This window comes from Ahaetulla prasina, chromosome 4, assembly GCF_028640845.1.
Source record: "Ahaetulla prasina isolate Xishuangbanna chromosome 4, ASM2864084v1, whole genome shotgun sequence".
In the NCBI taxonomy this organism is placed as follows: Eukaryota; Metazoa; Chordata; class Lepidosauria; order Squamata; family Colubridae; genus Ahaetulla; species Ahaetulla prasina.
Window position 1 is genome coordinate 65,974,762 of NC_080542.1, and position 24,993 is coordinate 65,999,754.

The 24,993-nt window shown below is 36.8% G+C and overlaps 3 protein-coding genes across 11 annotated transcripts in view; 2 read left to right on the plus strand and 1 right to left on the minus strand.

Annotated features, from left to right (window-relative positions):
• Positions 1–3,760, plus strand: part of TPK1 (thiamin pyrophosphokinase 1) — a 465,917-nt gene extending 462,157 nt beyond the window's left edge. For all 9 annotated transcript variants that reach the window (XM_058179856.1, XM_058179862.1, XM_058179855.1 and 6 more), the window contains one exon: positions 2,350–3,760. In XM_058179856.1, the coding sequence (XP_058035839.1) occupies positions 2,350–2,480 (131 nt within the window). In that variant the 3' untranslated portion in view covers positions 2,481–3,760. The remainder of the gene's footprint in view (positions 1–2,349) is intronic.
• A 572-nt stretch (positions 3,761–4,332) lies between these two features.
• SEC61G (SEC61 translocon subunit gamma) lies at positions 4,333–9,364 on the minus strand. The gene is made up of 4 exons (XM_058183939.1): positions 9,228–9,364; positions 8,052–8,151; positions 6,063–6,165; positions 4,333–4,472 (listed from the first exon to the last, which is right to left on the minus strand). The coding sequence occupies exons 2-4, from the start codon at positions 8,143–8,145 to the stop codon at positions 4,463–4,465; spliced, it is 207 nt and encodes a 68-aa protein (XP_058039922.1). The 5' UTR covers positions 8,146–8,151; positions 9,228–9,364; the 3' UTR covers positions 4,333–4,462.
• Positions 9,365–13,160: 3,796 nt separating this feature from the next.
• LOC131198218 (trichohyalin-like) lies at positions 13,161–24,002 on the plus strand. The gene is made up of 7 exons (XM_058182713.1): positions 13,161–16,649; positions 17,460–17,646; positions 18,493–19,097; positions 19,431–19,673; positions 20,358–21,533; positions 21,789–22,058; positions 22,857–24,002. Exons 1-7 carry the CDS (start codon positions 13,161–13,163, stop codon positions 24,000–24,002), a joined length of 7,116 nt encoding a protein of 2,371 aa, XP_058038696.1.
• Positions 24,003–24,993: the final 991 nt, after the last annotated feature.

The following is a 24,993-nucleotide window of genomic DNA, read 5'->3' on the forward strand; positions in this document are numbered from 1 at the left end:
CATAACTACAATGCAGCTGAATGCTGTACCAGCTGAAGCTTCTAAAATATATTCAAGAGCCTCATGTTGATCCAATTGTAGAGTCTAGCTATGACTTAAGGAGAACATGATATTATAGCCCACTCACTGTGTTGTTTTGCAAAGGGAAGCATCAAAATTCTTTTTGATGTTGATAAATTTTTAAATCCATACTTAAGAGGCCTCAATTCCAGATCCAGAAATCTAAAAAACACTGCTCCATTTTGTACATTTGGACTTTTGCTGTTTATGCAGTGTTATTTAAACCTTTTGAGAATTTTTTTTAAATTTTATTTACATTTATATCCCACCCTTCTCTGAAGACTCAGGGTGGCTTACAGTGTGTAAGGCAATAGTCTCATTCTATTTGTATATTTACAAAGTCAACTTATTGCCCCCCAACAATCTGGGTCCTCATTTTACCTACCTTATAAAGGATGGAAGGCTGAGTCAACCTTGGGCCTGGTGGGATTCGAGCCTGCAGTAATTGCAGGCTGCTGTGTTTTAATAACAGGCTATCTTACAGCCTGAGCCACCACGGCCCCTTTGTAAAAGAAAGTAAAGAATTTTACTTTCTCAAATTTGCTTCCTAATTTTGAAAGTCATTTTACAGGAAAAGTGGAAAGAAGAAATGCAGGCCCTTTCAGTAACATTTTTTTCCACTTACACACTGTGAAAAATGCATATTATTGCACATTATTTAAGATTTTCAATTGTTTCTTCCCTTTGTAAGTTGCTACTAAAAAAATTGATGTAGAACATGTAGGGACAGTATTGTTTCCAGAATGTGTTTTGTTTGTTTCCCATCTTTATTAGTTTTACAAATAACTCAGGACAGCGAACATATCCATCCCACTTTCCTCCTCCTATTTTCCTCACAACCTATGAGGTAAATAGGGCTGAGAGCAAGTATCTGGCTGGCTTTCATAACTAAGGCAGGACTTGAGCTTTTGCTTATCTAGCCTGGTGCCATAAACAGCAGACCAAACTGGCTCCTATGTATAGGATATATTATATCCTCTAATGTCAGTTTTTCTACCTTCCAAGCCATGTTTTTGTCTAATTTTTTTATTCTTAGTTATAGTAATAAAAATATGCTAAGCTTGTAATCACTTTTTACAAGTGTGTATGAATTGCATTTTTCCAAAGTGTTTTATAAAACCACACACGAAAACCTGCCTGGAAAATAGATGAAAAGAGCCATCTAGTGGATAGAAAAAGCTATTACTAATTTAGCTTTTATACAGTACAATACTGGGCTGCTATCTTTGGTATAGATAAATTAGAAAAATGCTTATGCTCTATCACAAACAAAACACTCCTTGAAAAACAAAACCAGCTGCATCTTTTGAGAGGTTCATGAAGCTTGCTATCTCTGCGTGGACTTTGTTTTACTGACAAGGCATCTCTTTGGAATGCTTTACACAGCCCTACGTTGTTGTGATAAATGTTGAGGCATACAGGTATCCACACTGAGAATAAACTCTTAGCCACAGACCTGAGAGCCTGTAATTTTTTTTCCAGAATTGGGAGGAGCACACATATAACATGTAAATTAAAATCTAAAGATGTTGATTGAAAAGGTTTGTCTGGATGCTTTATTTTTGAAAAAGGTTAGTTTTCTAAAATCTTGTAATCTTGTATAATTGGAATATTTTAAAAAATATTATTATTATGATTTGTTCATTAGTCAAGTATGATTCAAATAAATATATTTCAAACCTTCAGAAGAATCCCAATTTTTGGGAAGAGTCATGGCACATATGCAACAAACCATCATGATTTGGAAGTAAATTTCATCAAAAGAGAATTCTATAAAGATTGTCCTATAGGACTTACAACTATTCTTTTAATGATCATTCGGTTACAACAGTACTTAAAAAATTATTTGTGACTGGTTTTCACGTTTTGACTGTTGCAGCATTCCCAGTCAGGTTGTCAAAATTTGTACACTTGGCAAATAGCTGTATTTATGATGCTTGTACTGTCTTGGGGTCATGTGATCATGTTCCCAGCCAGCTTCCGACAAGCAAAGTTAATGGAGGAAATTGTAAATCTTCACTGCCAGCTTCTGAAAAGAAAAGTTAATGGAGAAACTGGCAGGTCACCAGTAGTGATAACTTGTCTATGAAGCTGCAACCACAGAGGATTTGCCTAATGAACTGGCATCCTAAGTCGGTGCAGTCACATGACATCACACTTCGTGACTATGTCGCTTAGTGACATGGTTGCAGGTCCCGATTACCATAATTAAATGAAGACTACCTGTATACAAATACTTATATTTAAATGATGTGGAAATAAATCTTAACCTTTTTTTCTTAATTACAGATAGAAGTATTTTAAAGTTTGGAACACTTGTCAGCACATCAAACACTTATGACAAAACTGGGATAGTGACCGTTGAAACTGACAAGCCTTTGCTTTGGACAATGGGAATTAAAGATCAACAGGATGCTTGAAAGATTGTCATCTTACTAATTTAACTTGAAATTCAAAAATGAATTTTTCTGGAATCTCACCCATTAGGCAACTGAGAATTTTTTTTCCTGCAATTATTTTATTATGATTTTATAAAAATTCAACATTTTATGTAATTGGTTTTTAAAATTTAGCTTCATTCTATTGAATGCCATAGATTTTATGATATTTTTCTTCTTGAAGCCAAGCTGTATTGTTTTTAGCCTGACGTTGAATGTATTTTTAAATGTAACCAGTGCATAGAAAACTTGCTTTAACACATACCGGTAAGATGGGTAATCAAAAGTAGATATATACAACATTCCATGCTGTATTCCAGCTGTTGTTTCTATGCTCAAACTCTTTAGCAAAACTTTGCTGAAGTTTTTTGGTTAGAATAAGCAGTGCCTCTTAATAATTACTAATTAATACCCATGTAATAAATTACTGTGACTAAAAAATGCATGCAAAATTAGTCTAGAGGATGATGTACAAATCAAAAATTGCATAGGAGTACAAACACCTCTGCAGCTCTCAATACACATCTGTGCATAAGCACAAAGCCAGACTTCACTGACTCTCTGTTCTATCAGAGATCATCTCTGTTTTATCCATACAAGGAAAAGAACTCAGTAAATTCTACTCTCACTAATAGTGCAGTAATTTTTATCTCCTACTTATTGGTCTAACCACAAATATCTGAGGTTTATTTGTGATGTGGAGGACACAAAATTAAATGGTCCAGAACAATAACCTATTTTGCTTGCATTAAAATAATATAGGAAAGATATAATGAAACTCTTATTTGCTTGCATTAAAACAACATAAGAAAAATATAGTGAACCTGTTATTTTGCTTCATTAAAACATAGGAAAGAAAGATATAGTGAACCTGTTATTTTGCTTCATTAAAACATAGGAAAGAAAGATATAGTGAACCTGTTATTTTGCTTGCATTAAAATGACATAGGAAAGAAACTGTATGCCAGTACTGGCAGAACAGATATGTTTGCTTGTTTGTATGTATATTATCTAATATGTGCACTTTATCTCCTGATCCCATGGCAGCTAAGTATCATACAGGTCTCTGCAAATAAAATTAAATCCTAATGAATTCTACAATGTAAGCAGTGTTAATTGTATTTTATCTTGGGTCTATTCTTACAAATGCTGTTTCTTAAAGCTTGCTAAAATGTAATGGAATTAGTTCTTTTGGAAAGCAATGTCAATTAATACCACATTGTAATGAGATCTACAATTGCCTTAATAAAGATATAATTTAAAATATATTTGTTAATTATGTTTTTGCAAAACATACATATCTTTTTTCGGCATGAAGACAGACAGAAGTTGGGCATCTTCAGCGATAATTCAAGGTAGAGATATATACCGTATTTTTCAGACTATAAAACACATCAAAATTTTGAAGAGGAAAACAAGAAAAAAAATTGCCCCTGTGCATCCAGTTTCTGTCCTCCCTGGCCCCCAGGAGCACTCTGCAGGCCTCCCAAACCTTCTGCACGTCCCATTTTTGCAAAAATGGTCCTGGTTTTGGTGAAAATGGGGTGTTGGGGGGTGTTCAGGAGGCCAAAAATGGCCATATTCAGTCTAAAGACACTGACGTTTCCACCCTCCTTTAGGGAGGAAAAGTGTAACTTATACTCTGAAAAGTACAGCAAGTCAATTGTATAGATAACTGCTCAATTTTGTTCAGTTTTTTTACAGCACTTATGTTTTCCCAACTTCTGAGAAGAAATGGAATACTTCATAAGTTATCTGCTCTTTCCTAAAAGCTCGCATCAGTTTAATCTTCAAGAGTTGATTCAAGAGTTAAGTAAGTAGGTTACCACACAAATTTTATTTTTAAAATTTAGTTTATTATTGACAAGTTATAAACGAGGAAGATCTTACACAGACAATAAAGTCAGAAAGTCCACATTGATCTGCTATTTTACCATGCACAAAGTAATGTCTTCTTGATGTGTTTAGCCGCCACTGTAAAAAAAAAGAACATCAATTGAGGACTGCCACATAAGTCAATATTATTGTGGAATTATATGTCAAAAAACACAATTACCACCAAAAAATTAAAAAAACTCACTGCAAGAATAAGAATATATTCATATAAAAGTATGTAATAAATAGTGTCTTGATCAGTAGACAACTCAATGAATTCAAGATGCTGTATTAGTTAGTAAATAGTAAGGTTACACACAAGCTGCACATCAAAAAAATCTAATTAAGGTTCTAAAGACTGCATACCATCTTATCTAGAAAAAAGCTTATCTAGAAAATAGATCTCACTGACTAAAACTAAATGTCAATTAAAATGTGGGTTTTTTTGTATCTCAATTAAAAAAAACTTTTTGAAATTGTTTTTTTTTTTTAAATAAAATCCTGCAGGGAGATTGATGCATGCACTTTCATATTGACTTGGATTCAACAGAAAGGTATAGAAGAAATTAATAGTCAAACTTAAATGATGCCAGATAACCAAATATCAAAAGTTGGTTTTACATCCACTCTTTCTTTCTATGGTGACATAGCTCACCATCAAAGTAGTCAGTCCCATATACTAACAAAATAACTATGAGGGAGAAGGGCTTTTCACTAATAGTGTCCTGCCTTATAAATGCCCCTTTTCAAAGGAACTACTTTGTTCAAGAAACAATAAGTATACTCTTATACTTATCTCAGCACTATTAACATCTCATATTAAAAAAAATCATATTATTTCTGTATTTCCTGTACTTTTTGGAGTATAGAATGCACTTTTCCCCTTCTAAAAGAGGGTGAAAATTTGGGTCTGTCTTATACACCGAATGTACCTACCCCACCTACCCACCAGCCCCCACCCACCAGCCATTTTCGGCCTTCTCACGCTGTTTTAGATCTGTTTCAGGCTGCGGGGATCGCCACAGCACATTAGTGCCTGCATGCCTCACATTTTTGGCCTCCAAACACTCCATTTTAGATCCATTCCAGGCTGCAGGGATTGCCACAGCACATCTCTGCTGATTGCTGCCTCTGAACATTGCGTTTTTGGCCTCTGCATGCCCCATTTTTGGCCTCTGCGTGTCGCGTTTTTGGGCCGTTCCAGGCAGCAGGGATCCCGGAGCACAGAGGCAGCAATGGTCTGTGGCAATCTCTGCAGCTTGGAACAGCTGATTGGGGATATTCTGGGGGGCTGATCCACCTGCCAATCAGCTGCTCTTGCTGAATCAAGCTGTGAAAATGTGCTGAAGCTGACCAGGCTGTTTGCTATTTCCTGCAAGGACACTAGCCAGATGAATACCGATGGATGCCGGTAGGCAGAGGCAGATTTTTTTTTCTTACTTTCCTTCCCAAAAACTACTGTGTGTCTTATACTCTGAAAAATACAGGTAGTTGCTTTGTAACACTTTGGCATTTTTTAAATAGCAAACTATTATAGAAATATTCTAAGTAAATGCATGTATCACAGGCTATTTTGTTGTCACATACAAGATTCTTAGATGGCACTAAAGAGGGAAGAGGATATTAGGAACTATCATGAACTTTTTGTCAGATCTTTTTCAACGAATAGCATTTAACACATTTACTTACACAATAATATTGTTGATTGGAATATGGATTAATTTTACGAAGAAACCAATAAATCCCATTATTGCAAAACCTATTGCTGTTGCCATGGCAATCTTCTGGAATTCTGTAATTTAAAAATTATATATATTTATCCAATTCCTGAGTCACTGTTCTCCAAAAATGATGGTGGACAGCTTTACAAACAAAAAATTAAAAAGCACCATGATATTTAAAAATACATACTTGCTTCAAAAGAATGCTTTAAAAAAATACTACCAACTGAGAAGAACCCACCAGGTACCCAACCTAAGGCCTGAGAGGATAGCCACCTCTTTAGGGTTCTTTTGAATTGGAAAGGTTGGGGCCAAATGAATGCAGGTGCTTTAAAAGAAGAGGGTCACTCACTGGGTCACACTAGATTAGTTTAATTGGTAGGACCTGAAGTCAATTAAGTCATACAAAACAGACAGGTATTACAGAATATTATGTCATTTCCTAAAGTGTTTAGAATACTGGAATTAATGACTGGGGTTTTTTTTAGAACATAGAATAATAGAGTTGGATCATGGAGGTTTTCTGGTCCAAACCTCTCAAGCAGGGGACACTATACTATTTCATTTTCCAGATTATCCAGTCTCTTATTGAAAGCTTCCAGTGATGGAACACCCACAACTTCTGAAAGCAAGTTTTTCCACTGGTTGATTGCTTTCAGTTAGGAAATTTCTCCTTAGTACTAGGTTGCTTCTCTCCTTGGTTAGTTTCCAACCATTCTTTGTCTTGCCTTTTGGTGCTTTGGAAAATAGTTTTACACACACATCCCCCGTATCTGTAGGAGCCCCTCAAATATTGCAACACTGCTATCATGTCTCCCCTAGTTGTTCTTTTCATTAAACTAGACACACCCAATTCCTTTAACCATTCTTTGTAACTTTAACTTCTAGCTCACTAATCATTTTTACTGCTCTTCTCTGCACTCTTTCCAAAGTCTCAAAATCTTTTTTATATTGTGCTGATCAGAACTGGATGCAGTGTTCCAAGTGTGGTCTTACCAAGGCTTTGTAAAGCTATACTAGCACTTCACATGATCTTGATTCTATCCCTCTATTTATGCAGCATTGATTGGCTGCATGATTGCATTGGCTTTTTTGGCTATTGTCAAAAAAATGAAGGAAGAGCAATCAGATAACTACTTCCTGACTGTTTTCTAGACTCAGCATTTGTGTGAGAACTATCTTCCCTAAGTCTAAGAAAAAGGTCAATTTTACACCTAGAAAAAATGTGCTCACTACTGATAAAGCTAATATTACATTTTTCTGGGCTCCAGTTCAAATCACTCTGCTCACTTTAACAAAAAAAGTCCCCCTGTAGCCCCTATTTCAAAAATGTACCTCTTGCACTATTAAAATAAAAACTGAAGAAAGCTTCAGTATCTTTTTAAATGCAACCTGTACTTTATATCTCCTTTAGAAATCTTTTGGATACTTCACAAATGAAACACTTAATAATACACTAGATAAGTGTTTTTAAACCTTTTTTTCTTTCACACTATGAAAAATTATGGAGGATCCCAAAGCTGTTGTTTGTTTGTATGGGTTATGTTTATTGACATTTACCTTATTAAAAATTAAATTAACACATTTGCTGCCACCATTGCTTCGCATGACAGGATTTTAATATTGCATTATTTTAAAAATAATTTTGAAGACTTCCAAGAGTACAGTGGAGTATAATAGACATATATATTAGATTTGTTGACTGTCCACCATAGTTTACTGTTTATATTTGAGTTTTTTAATCTGTATTTTTATTTTTATTATTTTCAATTTGTACTATTATTTGTAGTATTTTTACTTTCACTCTTTAAGGGTTAAGGTTTCATTATTAGAATGAAAACATGTGATTTGATAATGAAACCTGACATGAATCACTGTGATTACAGAAATGGTTTGTTTCTTGCATTTTATATTACCATAGATTTCTTTTTCTTCTTTTTCCTCTTGATTACTTTACCTTTTCTATCTGGTTTTGTGCATCTTTTAACAAGTCTGATGGAATCTTTCACAAATTGGCGGCTGGGCTCTACAAATTGCATTACTTGATCCATGATGAACTGAAAAACAAATTAACTTTCAAAATAAATGGAAGCAAAGATAAAATTTTAATCAAAAGTATCTCTGATATTATTGATCTTGTACAGAAAACATAACACTGTTACCCATGGTTATTCTTTCAGAGGCTATTAATAATAAAATTAAAGATGAGAATATTCCAGAGGTGACCTTACCCCAATTGACTAAATATGTCTAAATGCTGGGTGATCAGTATAAGCAAAAAACTTAATTCTACCAAACTGAACACATTGCACAGACTGTGATCCTGATTTTCAAAATAGTGTGCCAACTACCTCACTAGTTACTGGCCAATCAGTAGTTAGTAGCTACTATTAGGAGCTCATCTTTTGGATCAATATCCTTCGAGTGTGCTTCAAAACTTACATATAAATTTTAAATCTACATAAATAAGTACAAGAATTCAATGTATATGTAACATACAAAATGCTACCAGGATTCAATTTCAGATTTCCTTTCCATAAATGGGGGTTATATGGTTCCATTCTTTTACAAATTACGTTAACAGGCAAATTGACCTGTCATCAATTTTTATAGGAGAAAAAAAGAAAGTAATGCTTTCCGCGCGTATAGGAGTGGTTTTCTTCAGCGACCACTCTGCCGCCTTCCTGCAGTTTGTTTGTTTTTTCTTGGACTCCGTTTAGTACGAAACGGCATTATATTCGTCGGGGCTTCATAGATTACAAGTGCTCGTTTTAAGTTAAGATTACCAGTAAATCACGGAAACACATAAAACTGTAAAAAGCAGGTGCGGCTTTCGACACCAGAGAAGAGCGAACAGGACACGGCGAAAAATGGTCCCCTGGGAGTTTGTTTGTTTTTTTAGGAAAGACAATTTTACACGTTTCATATGGCCATGAAAAAGCGACAGATCTGAAGTCGGGAGAGCTAAAAAAAAACAACACAATCTTGCAACCAGCCAGAAGAGGAAAGACCCGCGCATTAACTAAATCTTGGCACTGGAAACGCCAAACCCTCTTTCTTCCCCTCTTTCCCCAACAACTGGAAGAAATAAAGGGACTTCAATCAGAATTATCCGTAATTGAGCCATACTCACAGCAGCGGACGTTTCAACCCAGCGAGGACCCTTAAGACACGTAGCAGAAGAGAAGGCGGAACCGGAAGAGGCGCCTGCGGAAGGAGCGCGCAGTTCCGAGTCTCAACCGAGCCACGTGGGTTCCTTCCTACGCGTGTCGTGTCCATCTGCTGGATGGGCGTGTACGGGAGCAACCCCAGATTTTCGAATCGTGCCTTTCACAATTTGGAACCTCGAAGGAGTTCAGGATGTCTTAGGAAAAGGATACAGACTGCTTTGCTTGTTTGTTCCTTTATTTATTTATATCCCGCCTTTATTGCTTTTATAAATAACTCCTATAAGGTTTGAACATACATAATATTTTTATTTATTTTTATTTTATTTATTTTATTTGTCATAACAGCATACATAGGCATAAGCATGAAGCAACTATATAACATATAAGCATATATATGAGTATAAGCATGTAATAACTATATTAATTAGATATAATGAAAGGAAACAATAGGACAGGAACGGTAGGCACGTTTGTGCTCTTATGCACGTCCCTTATAGACCTCTTAGGAATAGAATAGAATGGGGTGACGTCAATAGTAGACAGTTTTTGGTTAAAGATTTGGGGATTTTGAGTAGAGACCACAGTGTCAGGTAGTCACCCCATTCCTAAGAGTCACCCCATTCCTAAAAGGACTATAAGGGGTGTGCATAAGAGCACAAAAGTGCCTGCCGTTCCTGTCCTAATGTTTCCTTTCATTTTATCAAATTAATACAATTATTACATACTTTTGCTCATATATATGCTTATATGATATTTTGTTGATTTATGTTGATGCTTGTGTATACTGCTGTGACAAAATAAAAATAAAAAGTATGTTCAAAGTATTAATAACTCTGTTACTGAAGTCATATTTTTTGCAATCAAAATTGAAGCGGTTAACATTAAGTTTAAATCTATTGTTTGCTCTTGTATTGTTGTGATTGAAGCTGAAGTAATCTTCAACAGGAAGGACATTGCAATACATGATTCTATGAGTTAAACATAGGTCCTGTCGAAGGCAGCAGAGTTCTAAGTTTTCTAAACCCAAGATTTCAAGTCTGGTGGCATAAGGTATTTTGTTGTAATATGATTTTGTTGTAATATGACTTCCTCCTCCTATTTTCTCCACAGTAAGGTCCCTGCTAGAATTGGTTGGAATGAGAGAGTGACTCACCCAAGGTCATGCTAATGTAGGACTAGAACTCACAGTTTCTAGCCTGGTGCCATAACTTCTAATCCAACATACCCACATATATACCGAACTGCTAAAAATGCAATCTCAGCATTGATATACTATAAAATTGATATTAAAAAGAAACCAAAGAGAGGGGAAAAGAATGACCTATAAGAAAGAATCAGGTCTTAAAAATTAAACAATTCTTCCTTATCCCTTCACTTGTGGGGGGGGAGGAATTTTGAGAGTGAACAAAATCACTGTTCGCCATGTTAAACTAGAATATACAAAAACAAAAGTAAACTACACAATCAACTAAGAAAATAAGAATTAAAAGTCTGAATTCAAAACAATACCTCAGTTTTAATCCATTTTATTTGCTGCAATACTCATTCACAGAAGTCAACTAATGTGGCTTATATGTTATCTATGAAATTAATAAGGCTCAGAGATCAAGTAATTGGTGACATCTAAATACTAAAAGTCAAATCATGTATTTCTACTCCAAATCCCTGCAATGTCCATTTTGCAGAAATATAAATTGTTAGTATTCAAGAAACATACACATAGACAAAATCACTCATATCGCACCTTTGCTTCTGTTTAAAAATGGCTTTCAGAAATGCAGATAATTCTGAGGGTTATCATTTTTGTTTCCAGTCATGAGTGAAGGGTTTTTCTGCATAGCAGTCATAAACTATTTCCCTCCTGCACTAAAATCAACTGAAATTGAAACAGGTTTTACAAAGAAATAAGAGATCAAATCGTTTTCAGTTTGGGCAATAATAATGGTTGGTTATTCTGTCCAAACGGCTTTTACCAAGATCTCCAACTGGTGGCTTTTACTCCCAGGTTGGGACACCAAGAATCAATCAGTTTACGTGGGATTTGGAAGCATGTACTTTTCATTGACTTACATTTTGTATCCTCCCCCACCCCCTTTACTAAGTTTCCTTAATGTGTGATAACATCCATCTGGCATACCATACGTATTAAGAGGCAGCAAGGGGCATGTGGCGGCGGGTGGGTAGGAAAGGGAACACAATTTTACTGTTCTAGAGGGAATTGCCGCATTCTTATCATCAGTCCATGGGGGAGGGGGTTAATCTGTGGTTCATTGGCCTAAATCATTGAAACCCTTGATGCATGTGTTAAAAGACTTAGGCTTATGATTAGAGATACTTTAAAAAATACATAAAACCTAAATAAAACTGTCCCCAAAAGACGTAAAACTGTCCCCAAAAAACACTTTGCATGGGCATCATTTCAAATTTCTGATGTACAATTTAAACGCTTCATACTTAATTAAAATGAAAAGACATATTGACACAAATCAATCTAACCTTTGCTCTTTGCTTCTGTTAAAGAAGTAGCTTGTACTATTTTGCTATGGTTAGGAATTATTTGTTAGGAATTCATTCTGTAAAAGAATTGTATCCTTTTCTATCTGGTTTCTCGCTTCTGTAATTTGCTTCAGAGCTAGGTACATCCTTGGAGACAGTTCCCAGGAACATTCTGCTCCATAGTTGTGGGGGGAGGCTGCCTAGGAGCACAAACACACAAGGATAAGGGATACTCTGTAAGATAACAAATCATGGACAGAGCATGGGCAAAGAACATTCCATGGCTAAGGTGTGGGGGAGGGCATGGACAAGAAAGACATTGCCCACATTGAATAACAAACTTTTGTCTCTGATTGGCTAAACAAGTGTATAATATCCTAGACAAGTTTTACCTAGGTGTGGCTTTTCTCTTTTCATGTTTGTTGTCTGTATGCATATGGAATAAGTCTGCCTAGTTCTTCTTGGTACAAATAAAAGCTGTAATTTTTCCAAGCCTCTTCTTGAGTCTCATTTTGGCATTCTGGTGATTCAAGTGCAGTTCTTTCTTTTTGTTTGTTGTTGTTTGTTTTGAACTTAACAATACCTACATTGGAATTCATCATCTCTACAAGATCAGATTGCATTTATTTGGTTCCATAACATCTTGTCCCTTTATCTTAGTTTTGCACAAAATATTTCTTGTGAATAAATCAGTTAGAAATGAAGCTGTGCGATCAACTTGGCTCTGAGTGAGTATAAACCATTGATCATTCAGAAAGGGATTTCTTAAACCAGCTTCGTTTTCAGGTGTGCAAGTCTAACAATTTAAGCCTGATGTGTAAAAGAAAAAAGTTTTTAGCTGCATCCACGCCACATATAGCATTTTGGCATCTTATAGTCAGGCTGCCATAATATGACATACCAAATTTTGAAGTCTGAATGACATCTAAAATCATGATACTTTGTAGTTTATAATTTAAAATATTGGTAAGACATTTCAGTAAATCAGTATATTACACTTTTCTATATAATAACGTAATTTAGAAGCATTTTTGTGCATTTTAAAAAATAAGCACCCCCCCCTCCCATTACATATTTTACCAGTAACCTCATTCAAGAACAATCAATAAAGGAGATAAGATGCTTCTGTTGAAATTCTTAAAACACAATACTTGAGGATTCCAGCGATGACATGATTGATGACATCACAAAACTGGCTTTGTTGTTGAATCTAATACTAAGTTTTACTTCATTAAGTAGTAATGGTAGTATACAGTAGAAGTAGGACCATGGCAGAGAGGGATGAAGGCCATTTTTTATAAGATCATTCATTAGAATAAGGATTAAATCCTCTCTTAGATCAATTTTTTAAAATTCTTCCTTCCCTTTATGATCCAGCTAAATCAACATTTTTCCTCATCATGGGATCAAGTAATCTTCCAAAGTTTAGGTCTGATCTCAGCTTTACAAATTCTGAAGATCGTCTTTTCCTCCGGGAATCATTAGACACGGTAGTCAGTTCCTTGACACATACCACAAATTACATCTGTATAGAAGAAAGGGACAGTGAGCTTCCGGAAGATGCATGGAATGAGAACAATTTGGAGAATTGTAATGAGGAAAACATGGAACAATTGCAGAACGATAGCCAAGAAATAGAATATGAAAACCTTTATATATCTGACGAGGTAAGGAATCAAATCAATGAAATGAATAAAAAGGCTTTGGACGCCCTAGCAAAAGTTGAACTTCAAAAAGCTGTTGATCTGTTCTCTGAAGCTATTGAGGTCAACCCAAACATTTCTAGTTCTTACACCAACCGTGCCATTGTCTATATGCAATTGCAAAAACCAAACGCTGCTATTAAAGACTGCAACATGGCCATTGAACTGAATCCCAAATCATCAGAACCATTAAAATTGAGAGGAAAAGCATTCAAGGAACTGGGCTGTTTAAAAAAAGCAGCCTGTGATTTTGCTTTAGCTTCTAAGTTAGAATATGACAAAGAGGCCAATTCAGTACTAAAGGAATTAAAATCAGGATTTCAAAGAAATTCTGAAAGGCAAGCAAAGTGCATCCTTACATATAAGGAATCTGAGATACTGGAAAAGATTAAGAAAGCACAGATAATTTTAGAGGATCAAAAACTAGACCAGAGAGAGGAAAGTATTAGCATAGAACTGGAGAACAAAATAGTAAGGAATGAAGAAGAGAAAATGAAGCTAGACCATAATAAAGACTCCCAAGAAATAATATATGAAAATGTGGAGACAGATGAGAAATGGAAGCAGGCCAGTGAAAACAAGAAAGCAGCTTTTAATGCAATGGAGAAAGGTGAATATCAAAAAGCAGCTGAGTTATTCACCAAAGCTATCAACCTAAACCCCCATCTTACTAACTTGTATGTTTGCCGTGCCAGTTCTTTTCTGAAACTTCATATGCCAATTGCTGCCATAAAGGATTGTAACAATGCCATAAAATTAAATCCGGATATGGCCTTACCATACAAGTGCCGTGGAGAGGCATTTTGCATGTTGGGTTATTGGCAGAAGGCTACTAAAGATTTCTCTGTGTCCTGTCAACTAGATTATGATGAAGATACTTATGCCAAGATGAAAGGAATACAAACAGAAAATGAGAAAATTATTAAATGGTGGGAAAACCCAGAGGAAAGAAGTATTCAGGGACAATTTAAAGAGAAGATGAGTAAAATGAAAGAAGCTTCTGGGAAAATACAAGGAAATGGTCCCCAAGATAAATCAGTTATTCATGAGTCTTACAGACAAGAACTGGACCCAAGAGCATTTCACATTTCTGAGGAAAAGACAATTCTGCATAATTCCAAAAACTATAAGATATTCCCTCGTCATTGTTCAGAGGATCAAAATGAAACTTATCCCATGTCTGCAGTAGAAGAGCAAGATCAGTTTATGGATGATGAAAAACAAGAGCACATAGGACTGCATGAAAAAAGGGCTCAGAAAGGAGCTATGAGGAATCAAAAATATGAAACTGAGTCAGAAAGTGAGGATAGCGAATTGGAAATTGATACTGAAGAGGTTATTGAATCAGATGAAGATCTTCCTCAGGAGATGGGAAATGAAAACTTGAAAGTGACTGATGAAATGAGAAAACTAGCCAATGAAAAGAAGAGGGAAGCTTTTGATGCAGTCAATAAAGGAGAACTTTTTAAAGCTTTAGATTTGTTCACAGAAGCTATTAAGCTCAATCCACATCTTACTATCTTATATGCAAATCGAGCCAGGGTCTATTTGAAGCTGCAAAAGCCAACTGCTGCAATTAGGGACTGTGATAAAGCCATACAAATAAATCCTGACTCAGCCCAGCCCTACAAGTGGCGAGGAAAAGCACTGCAAATACTTGGTTACTGGCAAAAGGCAGCTAAAGACCTTGCCTTGGCCTGCCAGTTAGATTATGATGAAGAATCCTATGCTTTGCTAAAAGAGGTACAACCAAAGGCTCAGAAAATCGCCAGGCTCAGGAGGAAACAGGAACAGAAAGTTGATGAAAAGAAGGATAAGGGTGTTTTGGGTGAACTTCAAGAAACTTGTAAGAAGAAAGAAAGATCTCAAATGACATCTGCAGAATTAGGAAGAAATGACAAGGACATTGTGGGGAAACGGAGAGAAAATTTGGGGGGAAACACCAAAGAACAACAAAGAGTAAGGCAAACAGTTCTGACAGAACAAAAGAGTATGCCCCAAGACAATAGAGGGAGATGTTTTCAGGAAAGCAAAAGGAAACAAGTTAACTATATTGAGAAGGAGGAAGAGGAAGAGGAAGAAATAGAAGAGGAAGAAGAGGAACAACAAGAAGAAGAAAAATTCCAAGAGAATTTACTGAAAGAAGTGAACTTTAAACAGAAAGAAATGAAACACCAAGTCCATCAGAATGAATTGGAGGAACAACTAAGAGCTCTTCAGCAAGAATTGGATGAAAAACTCAGAAGTTATCAAGAAGAAATTGATGAAGAAGAAAGCACTTTGCAGAGATTAATAGATGAACAGGAAAAATCACAGCTAAAGGCACTCAGTGAACAAGAACAAGCTTTTAAAATAATCCTGGAAGAACAAGAAAAAATACAGAAGGCAACCTTGAGGGAACTGGCCAGAGCTCAACAGCAGGCTTTAGATGAGCTTGAAAAAGCCACAAAGAAAGCCCTGGAGGAACAAGAGAGAGTCCAGCAACAAGCTCTTGAAGAACAGGAAAGAGCACAGGAGGCCCTGGATGCTTTGGAAAGAGCACATAAAAAGGCTTTGGAGGAACAAAATAAAGTTCTTATAGCTGCAATGGAAGAACAGGAGTACGCTCAGAGAAAGTCACAGAAAGAAAAAAGGATGGCTGAAGCAGCTTTAGAAAAACTTGCAGAAACTCAAAGAAAGGTCCAAAAACAGCAGGAAAGAGCTGAGAGACAAGCTAAAGAAGAAAGAGAGAAAGCACAAAGAGCTTTAGAAGAATTAGAGATTGCCCAGAAAAAGGCTTTGGAAGATCAGAAAAAAGCTGAGAAAATTCTGGAAGCTATAGAAAGAGCACACAAACAGGCTTTAGAGGAACAAAGAAAGATTCAGATGGTTGCTGTGGAAAAACAACAGCAAGCAAAAGAAAGTTACCTAGAAGAAAAAAAGATGGCTGAAGCCACCATGAAACAACTTTCAAGGATGCAAAAAGAATTTCATGAGGGACAAGAAAGTTCAGAAAAGAAAGCAGTAAAAGAGAAAGAGGAGAGTCAGAAAGCCATAGAAGAATTGGAAATTGCTAAAAAGATAGCCCTGGAGGAACAAGCAAGAGTTCAAAAAGCTCTAGAAGCTTTAGAAAAATCACATATGTGGGCATTAGGCCAACAGAGGAAAGTGCAGGAAAATATTCTAAAAGAAAGGTTGATGGGAGAAGTAGCTGAGGAGGACTTCTCAGCAATTCAGAGAAAAGTTCAAGAATGGGGAAAGAATCAGAAGGTGGCCAAAGAAGAAAGAGAGAGAACTGATCAATCCCTAGAAGAATTAGCTCTGGAAAACTTAGAAATTGGTCATAAAGACGCCTTAAAGGAAAAAAAGAAAATATCTGAAGAAGAAAAGGAGTTGGTGGAAGAAGCTCTGGGAAACATTTCTGTGGCTCAGATAAAGGAACAGGAAAAGCAGAAAAGATCTGAGAAAAATGTAATGGAAGAAAGTCAGAGTGCACAAAACACTTTAGAAGAATCAGAGATTCTTCAAAGGAAAACTATAAAGGGACAGGAAAGACAGAATACATGCAAGACCCTCAAAGAATTAGAGATTTCTCAAAATAAATTTCTAGAAGAACAAGACAGAGCTCAGAATGCTCCAGAAGTGGTAAAAATAGCAAAAATGGCAGTGTCAGAACAAACTATAGCATTAATGGAAGTACAAGAACAAACAAGGGGGGGAAATCCAAAAAATAAGTCTGAAGCTGATCTGGAAGAAATTTCCATGGCTCACAGAAAAATCCAAAAAGAACAGAGAAGAGGTAAGGGAAACATTGAAGAAAGTGTGCAAATATCAAAAGCCCTTGAAAATGTGCAAAAGAACTTCCTGGAGGAACAAGAAAGTAACCAAGGCACTCTGGAAATTATAGAAAATGCTCACACAAAGATTCTGAAAGAACAAAAAGGTGTTCAGTCACCACTGATGGAAGGACCGGAAGAAATAAGGAAAAAAATTCAGGAAGAAAAGAAGATGGCTGAGTTAGCCCTAGAAGAGCTTTTCAGGACTCAAAAAAAAATTCGAGAAGAGCGAGAAGAAGCTGGGAAAAAAACCATGAAAGAAAGAGAGAGCATACAAAAGGCCCTCAATGAATTGGAGATTGCTAAAAAGAAATGTCTTGAGGAACAGGAAAGAGCTCAGAATGCTATGGAAACCTTAGAAAAGGCTCATATAAAAGCCCTGGAAGAACTGAAGGAAGCTCAGAGTGCAGTGATGGAAGAACAAGAACAAATAAGGAAAAAAATTCAGGAAGAAAAGAAGATGGTTGAAGTAGCTCTGGAAGAACTTTTCAGGAATCAGAAGTCCCAGGAAGAACAGATGAGTGCTCAGATGAAAACAATGGAAGAAAGAGAAGCTATACAAAAGACCCTAAAAGAAGTGGAAGTGATGCAAAAGGAAGTCCTAGAAAAAGAGAAAGGAATTCAGAATGCATTGGAAGCTGTAGAAGAAATGCGTAAACAGGCTTTGGAGGAGCTGAACAAAGCTAAGAGGTCTGCCATAGAAGAACAGGAACAAGAATGGAAAAGAATTCAAGAAGAAAAGAAAATGGTTTTGCTGGCCCAGGAAGAGCTGGTCAGGACTCAGAAGACAATACAAGAAGAGAGACAGAGGGCTGAAAACAAAGCAGAAGAAGAAAGACAGTTAGCTCACAAAAATCTTAAGGAATTAGAAATTGCTCAAAAGAAAGCACTGGAAGAACAGGGAAAAGCTCAGAAAGCTCTGGAAGATGTAGAAAAAGCTCATAAAAAGGCATTGGAAGAACAAAAGAAAGCTCAGATGGCTGCGATACAAGAACAGGAAAAAATCTGGAAAAAATCTGAAGAAGACAAGAAGATGGCTGAGGAAGCCTTAGAAAAATTGTCAAAGATTCAAAGACAGATTCAGGAACAGCAGGAAGAAAAAGCCTCTGAAAGAAATGCCCAGGAAGCCCTAAAAAAATATGAGTTTGCTCAAAAAATGGCTATAGAGGAACAGGAAAGAGCAGCAGAAGCTCTGGAAATTATGGAAAAAGCACATAAACAGGCCCTGGAGGAACAGAAGAAAGCTCAGATGGCTGCCCTAGAAGAACAAGAAAAACTGAGGAAAAGGTCTGAAGAAGAAAAGAAGGTGGCTGAAGCTGCCCTAGAAGAAATTTTCAAAACTCAAAGGAGGTTCCAAGAAGAACAGCAAAAAGCTGAAAAAACAGCAATGGAAGAGAGAGAGAAAGCTCAGAGAAACCTAGAAGAATTAAAAACTATTAGGAAAAAAGCCCTTGAGGAACAGAAACAAGCTCAGAAGGCTCTGGAAGAAGTAGAAATAGCTCATCAACAGGCTATGGAGGAGCAGAGAAAGGCTCATCTGGCAGCCATGGAGGAACAGGAGCAAGGATGGGGAAAAATGCAAGAAGAAAAGAAAAGGATGGAGGCAGCTCTGGAAGAGCTTTTAAGGATACAGCAACAGTTCCAAAAAGAGCAGGAAATGGCTGAAGAAAAAGCAATACAAGAAAAACAGATAGCTGAAAAGACCCTCAGAGAATTAGAGATTGCTCAAAAACAAGCTCTTGAAGAACAAATAAGAGCTCAGAGAGCTTTGGAAAATGTAGAAAAAGCTCATAAACAGGCACTGGAAGAGCAGAAGAAAGCTCAGATGGATGCCATTGAAGAATATGAACAAGCACGGAAAAAAGCGGAAGAAGAAAAGAAGGCGGCTGAGGCAGCTTTAGAAAAACTTGCACAAGCTGAGATGAAAATGCAAGAGGAATATATGCAGGCTGAGAAGAATGCAATGGAAGAAAGAGATAAAGCTCAGAAGGCCCGAGAAGAATTACAGATTCTTCAAAAGAAAGCCGTTGAGAAAAAGAATCAAAGTCAGCAATGCCTAGAAGCAGTAGAAATAGCTCATCAACAGGCTATGGAGGAGCAGAAGAAAGGTCATCTGGAAGCCATAGAGGCACTGGAAAAAGAATGGGAAAAGATGCAAGAAGAAAAGAAAAGGATGGAGGCAGCTCTGGAAGAGTTTTTAAGGATACAGCAACAGTTTCAAAAAGAGCAGGAAATGGCTGAAGAAAAAGCAATACAAGAAAAACAGATAGCTCAAAAGACCCTCAGAGAATTAGAGATTGCTCAAAAACAAGCTCTTGAAGAACAAAGAAGAGCTCAGAAAGCTCTGGAAAATGTAGAAAAAGCTCATGAACAGGCACTGGAAGAGCAGAAGAAAGCTCAGATGGCTGCCATTGAAGAATGTGAACAGGCACGGAAAGAAGCCGAAGAAGAAAAAAAGAGGGCTGAGGCAGCTTTAGAAAAACTTGCACAAGCTGAGATGAAAATGCAAGAGAAGCATAAGCAGGCTGAGAAGAATGCAATGGAAGAAAAAGAGAAAGCTCAGAAGGCCCTGGAAGAACTAGAGATTGTTCAGAAAAAGGCCCAAGAAGAGCAGATAAGAGCTCAAAGTGCCCTGGAGGCCGTAGAAAGAACTCATAAACAAGCTTTAGAGGAACAAAAAAAAGTGCAGATGGCTGCATTGGAGGAACAGGAACAAGCATTTAAAACATCTCAAGAAGAAAAGATGAGAGCTGAGGCAGCCCTGGAAAAACTGTCACAATACCAAAGAAAAGTCCAAGAAGAGCAGGAAAGGGCTGAGAAGAAAGCCCTAGAAGAAAAAGAGAGAGCACAGAAGGCTCTTGAAGAATTAGAAATTGCTCAGAAGAAAGTTTTAGAGGAACAGAAGAAAACTCAGATGTCTGCCATTGAAGAACTTGAGCAAGCACGGAAAAAATTTGAAGAGGAAAAGAAGATGGCTGAAGCAACTTTGGAAAAACTGTCACGCGTTGAGAGAAAAGTGCAAGCAGAACAGAAAAGAGCTAAGGAAAAAAACATGGAAGAAAGACAAAGAATTCAAAAGGCTCTAGAAGAATTGCAGATTGAACAGAAGAAAGCCAGAGAGGAACAGACAAAAGCTCAAAAAATTCTGGAAACTCTTGAAAAAGCTCAAAAAGAGGGCCTGGAAGAACAGATGAAAGCTAAAATGGCTGCCATCGATGAACAGGAGCAAGCACGAAAGAAATCTCAAGAAGAAAAAATGATGGCCGAAGCTGCTTTGGAAAACATTTTAAGAGCTCAGAAAAAACTTCAAGAAGAACAGGAAAATGCCAGTAAAAAAATTATGGAAGAAAAAGAGAATATACAGAAGGGCCTCAGAGAATTAGCAATTACTCAAAAGAGAGCACTCGAGGAACAGGAAAGAGCTCAGAATGCACTAGCAGCTATAGAAAGATGTCATCAAATGGCCCTGGAAGATCAAAGAAGAGCTCAGATAGCAATAATAGAAGAACAAGAACAAGCAAGGAAAAGAATTCAGGAAGAAAAGAAGATAGCTGAAGTGACCCTGGATGAACTTTTAAAAACTCAGAGGAGGTTCCAAGAAGAGAAGGAAATGGCTGAGAAAAAAATAATGGAAGAAAGAGAAATAAATCAGGTTGCCCTAACAGAGTTAAAAATAGCTCAGAAAAAAGCTCAGGAGGAACAGGAAAGGGCTCAGAAAACATTGGAGGCTGCAGATAGAGCCCATAAATGTGTCCTGGAGGAACAAAAGAAAGCTCAGTTAGCTATTCAAGAACAAGAGCAAGCATGGAAGAAATCACAAGAAGAAAAGGAAATGGCTGAGGCAAAACTACAAGAACTCTTAAGGGCCCAGAAAACTTTTCAAGAGGAACAGGAGAAAGCAGAAAAGACGGCAATAGAAGAAAGGGAGAGACTTCAAAGAAACATTAAAACATTAGAAGAAGTCCAGAAGAGAGCTCAGGAGGAACAGGAGAAGGCCCAGGCATCTCAGCATGCTCTAGAAATTTCCCATAAACAGGTACTAGAGGAACAGAAGAAGGCTCATTTGGCTGCCATGATGGAACAGGAAAAAGCACAGAAAAAATCTCAGGAAGAAAAAAAAATGGCTGAAGCAGCCCTAGAAAACCTATTGAAACAAGTACAAAAGGAGCAAGAAACAGCTGAGAGAAAGGCAATAGCAGAAAAGGAGAAAGCTAAGGCATTGCTAAAAGAATTAGACATTGCTCAGAAGAAGGCAGTAGAAAATATATTGACAGCTAAAAACGAGAGTCTGGAAGAACAGAAAAGAGCTCAAAATGCATTGGACAACCTGGAAAGAACTCAGAAGCAGGCATTAGAGGAACAAAAAAACGCTCAAAGAAAAGCTCAGGAGGAAAGAAAGATGGCTGAGGCTGCTTTGGAAGAATTATCAAGAGCTCAGAAAAAGATCCAGGAAGAACAACATTCAGCAGAGCAGAAAGCAATTATAGAGAGAGAGAGAGTACAGAAAGAGTTAGAAGAATTAGAGAATGCCCAGAAGAAGGCCCTGAAGGAACAGGAAAAAGCTCAAAAAACTCGGGATATTCTTGAAAAAGCTCATAAGCGGGCACTGGAAGAACAGAAGAAAGCACTAAAGAAAATTCAAGAGGAAAAAAGGATGGCTGAAGCTGCTCTGCAAGAACTTTTAAGAACCCAGAAAACATTCCAAGAAGAACAGGAAAAGGTTAAGAAGAAAATGATGAAAGAAAGTGAGAGGACTCAGAAGACTATAGAAGAATTAGAAGTTGCTCAGAAAAAAACTCAGGAAGAAGAGGAAAAAGCTCAGAAGGCCTTGGGAAGGGCTCATAAAGAAATCCTGGAGGAGCAGAAGAAAGTTCAGGTAGCTGCTATGGTAGAACTGGAGCAAGCACTAAAAAAGTGTCAAGAAGAAAAGAAGATATGTGAGGCAGCCTTGCAAGAACTCTTGGAGACTAAGAAAAAATTCCAAGAAGAGCAGGAAATATCTAAGATGCAAGTAATGAAAGAATTAGAAAATGCACAGGAAGAGCTAGAAAAAATAAAAATAGCTCAAAAAGAGGCCTTGGAAAAAGAAATGAATGCTAAGAAGACTCTGGATAATATAAAAAGAGCTCACAGTCAGGCCCTAGAGGAACAAATCAAAGTGCAGCAAAAGTGTCAAGATGAAAAGAAGATGGCCGAGGCAGCCCTGAAAGAACTCTCAAATGCTCAAAGACAATATCAAGAAGAACAGAAAAAAGCTGAGCAAAGAGCAGCCAGAGAAAAAGAAATAATTCATATAAAACTAAAAGAATTGGAGATTGCTCAGACAGTGGCTCTGGAGAAAGAGGAAAATGCTCATAAAGCTTTGGAGGCTCTGGAAAAAGCTCACAAGCAGACCCTGGAGGAGCAAAAGAAAGCCCAGGTGGAACTGGAACAAATGCAAAAAAAATATGAGGAAGAAAAGAAAATGGCTGAAGCGGCTCTGAAAAAATTGTCATGGACAGAGAGAAGCATCCAAAATGAGCAGGGAAGAACCATGGAAGAAACAGAAAAGTCACAGGAGACCTTAGAAGAACTAGAGATTGCACGGAAGAAGGCTCTGAAAGAAAAGGAGAATGCTCAGATAACTTTGGAGGCTCTGGAAAGAACTCATAAACAAACACTGGAGAAAGAAGAAAAAGCACAAAAAAAATCTCAAGAAGAAAAGCAATTGGCTGAAGCTGCCCTGGGAGAACTTATAAGAACTCAGAAAAAGTTTCAAGAAGAACAAGAAAGGGCTGAAAGAAAAGTCAAGGAAGAAAGGGGAAACATTCAGAAGTCTCTCAAAGAATTAGAGGTTGCTCAAAAGAAAGCTCTAGAGGACTTGGCAATAGCTCAAAAGATGGCCATGGAGGAAAATGAAAGAACACAGCAGAGGGCATTGGAAGAAAAAAGGGCAATACATTTGGCTATGAAAAAGCTGGAGACAGCACATGCTAAAGCTATAGAGGAACAACAGATAGCACGGAGGCTGGCCTTTGAAGAACAGCAGAGAACTAAGCAGATGTTTGCTGAACTAGAGGAATCGCGAAGAAAAGTCCTGGAAGATCAAGAAGCAGCAAAAAGGAAAGCTATAGATGAACAAGTAAGAGCTCATCATGCTATAAATGAATTGGCCAAGATACAAAGGGAAGTTTTGGAAGAACAAGAGCAAGCTCAGAAGATAGCTTTAGCAGAACAGCACAAGGCTGAGATGATGTTTAAGGAGCTGGAAGAAAGACAGAGAAAAGTCCTGACTGATCAGCAGAGAACATGGATGAAAGACTTCGATGATCAAAAAAAACCTCACTTTCCTTTAGGAGAATTTGAAAACACTCAAATGGTGGAACAGGAAAATGTTCATGCTAATACAGTAGAAGAGCAAAAAGAAGCTCATAAAGCTACCGAACTGGAGAAAGCACAGAATCAAACATTGGAAAAAACGCATAATAAATATGCAGCACAATTTTCAGAGTCTGTTCTAAAAACAGTGAATGAAGAGGGCACTGCAGTATGTGGCCGTGAATCTGAGGAAGCAGAAAAGAAAGACTTGGTCATACTTGGTGGTAAAAAGTTCTGTATGGAGCCAGGAAAAAATCTTAGGGATTTAGACAAGAAGGAATACCAGCAATCCCTTAGGAACAGAGGATATGACAAGAATTCTCGAAGACCACTCCCAAACTCTGTCTTGGACTTTTTTTCAAACTGACTAAATTCTAGAATTCTGATCCTGAATGAAAGTTAGAGAAAGAATGGATCAATCTTAAGGTCATCTGCAACCATTAATGGAAGTAAAAATGGGAAGGAAGAAATAAGGAGAGAATGTTTCTATTTTTAAAGGCTCTCTCCCCATAAGTGGTATACTTTGTTTAGGATTAAATTAACCTACATAGCATTAGGTATGAATTCTTATAAACATTCAAGGTCTGGAAATGCTTCAGGCAACTTATTCAGATTGAAGAGTCAAAACTATAAATTGGCTTTTTCTCCATTCATCCAATGTAGATTTTTAGGACAGGAAATGTTTAAACATTGACCTAGCAAATTCATTATATTTCCCCACCAGTATCCAACCTGGATTCTTTTTAATCATGCCATAAAATCAGAACATTGATAAAATAAAATTACTGGTCTTTAGATTTAAGTATTCTCTAATTTGATTCAATTAAATTTTAAAACATTTAAAACATGTGAAAAATTCCATAAACATTGTTTATTCTAAAAGTGATTAGATTCAGATTTTTAAAAAATTTGAAAAAATTGAGCATTTATAGTTTACGTAACTCATATAGTTTAATGCTAATTTTTTTCATGTTTCAACAGTGAGAATTCTTTCAAAAGAATCTTTGGTAGATTTTATCAAAAGCTTTCTTTCATAACAGCATGTGTAGGATTGCCCACTAAACCCACTTACTTTCTAAAAGTAGACGTGGGGAGTGACTGTATTTTTGTCATCAAAACATTTCTTTTGAAGTTAGAAAATAATCCATGTGAAGCAGATTTAAGATTCTAGACAACAAATCTAATCTTTTCTATTGGGGAATAAGCTTAGCAGGATTTACTTCAGAAGTAAATTCCAAGTTAATTTTCTTTCATATTTTACTTGGCTAATGCCGCCATTCCAAATACTCATCGAATCTAAGTGTTTTATATTAAGTATAGATAAATAATCTCCAAATACAACACAAATGTAAATAACA

Bases quoted from the DNA above. Each gene is read 5' to 3' on its own strand.
- LOC131198218 (XM_058182713.1), top strand. From the start codon at position 13,161: ATGGGATCAAGTAATCTTCCAAAGTTTAGGTCTGATCTCAGCTTTACA. The intron at 17,647-18,492 runs ATATAAAAGCCC...TGGAAAAAGCAC, and splicing joins GGAAACCTTAGAAAAGGCTC to ATAAACAGGCCCTGGAGGAA. The intron at 21,534-21,788 runs GTAGAAAATATA...GTACAGAAAGAG, and splicing joins ACATTGCTCAGAAGAAGGCA to TTAGAAGAATTAGAGAATGC.
- SEC61G (XM_058183939.1), bottom strand. From the start codon at position 8,145: ATGGATCAAGTAATGCAATTTGTAGAGCCCAGCCGCCAATTTGTGAAA. The intron at 6,166-8,051 runs GTAAAGTAATCA...TTTAAATTACAG, and splicing joins CACAAAACCAGATAGAAAAG to AATTCCAGAAGATTGCCATG.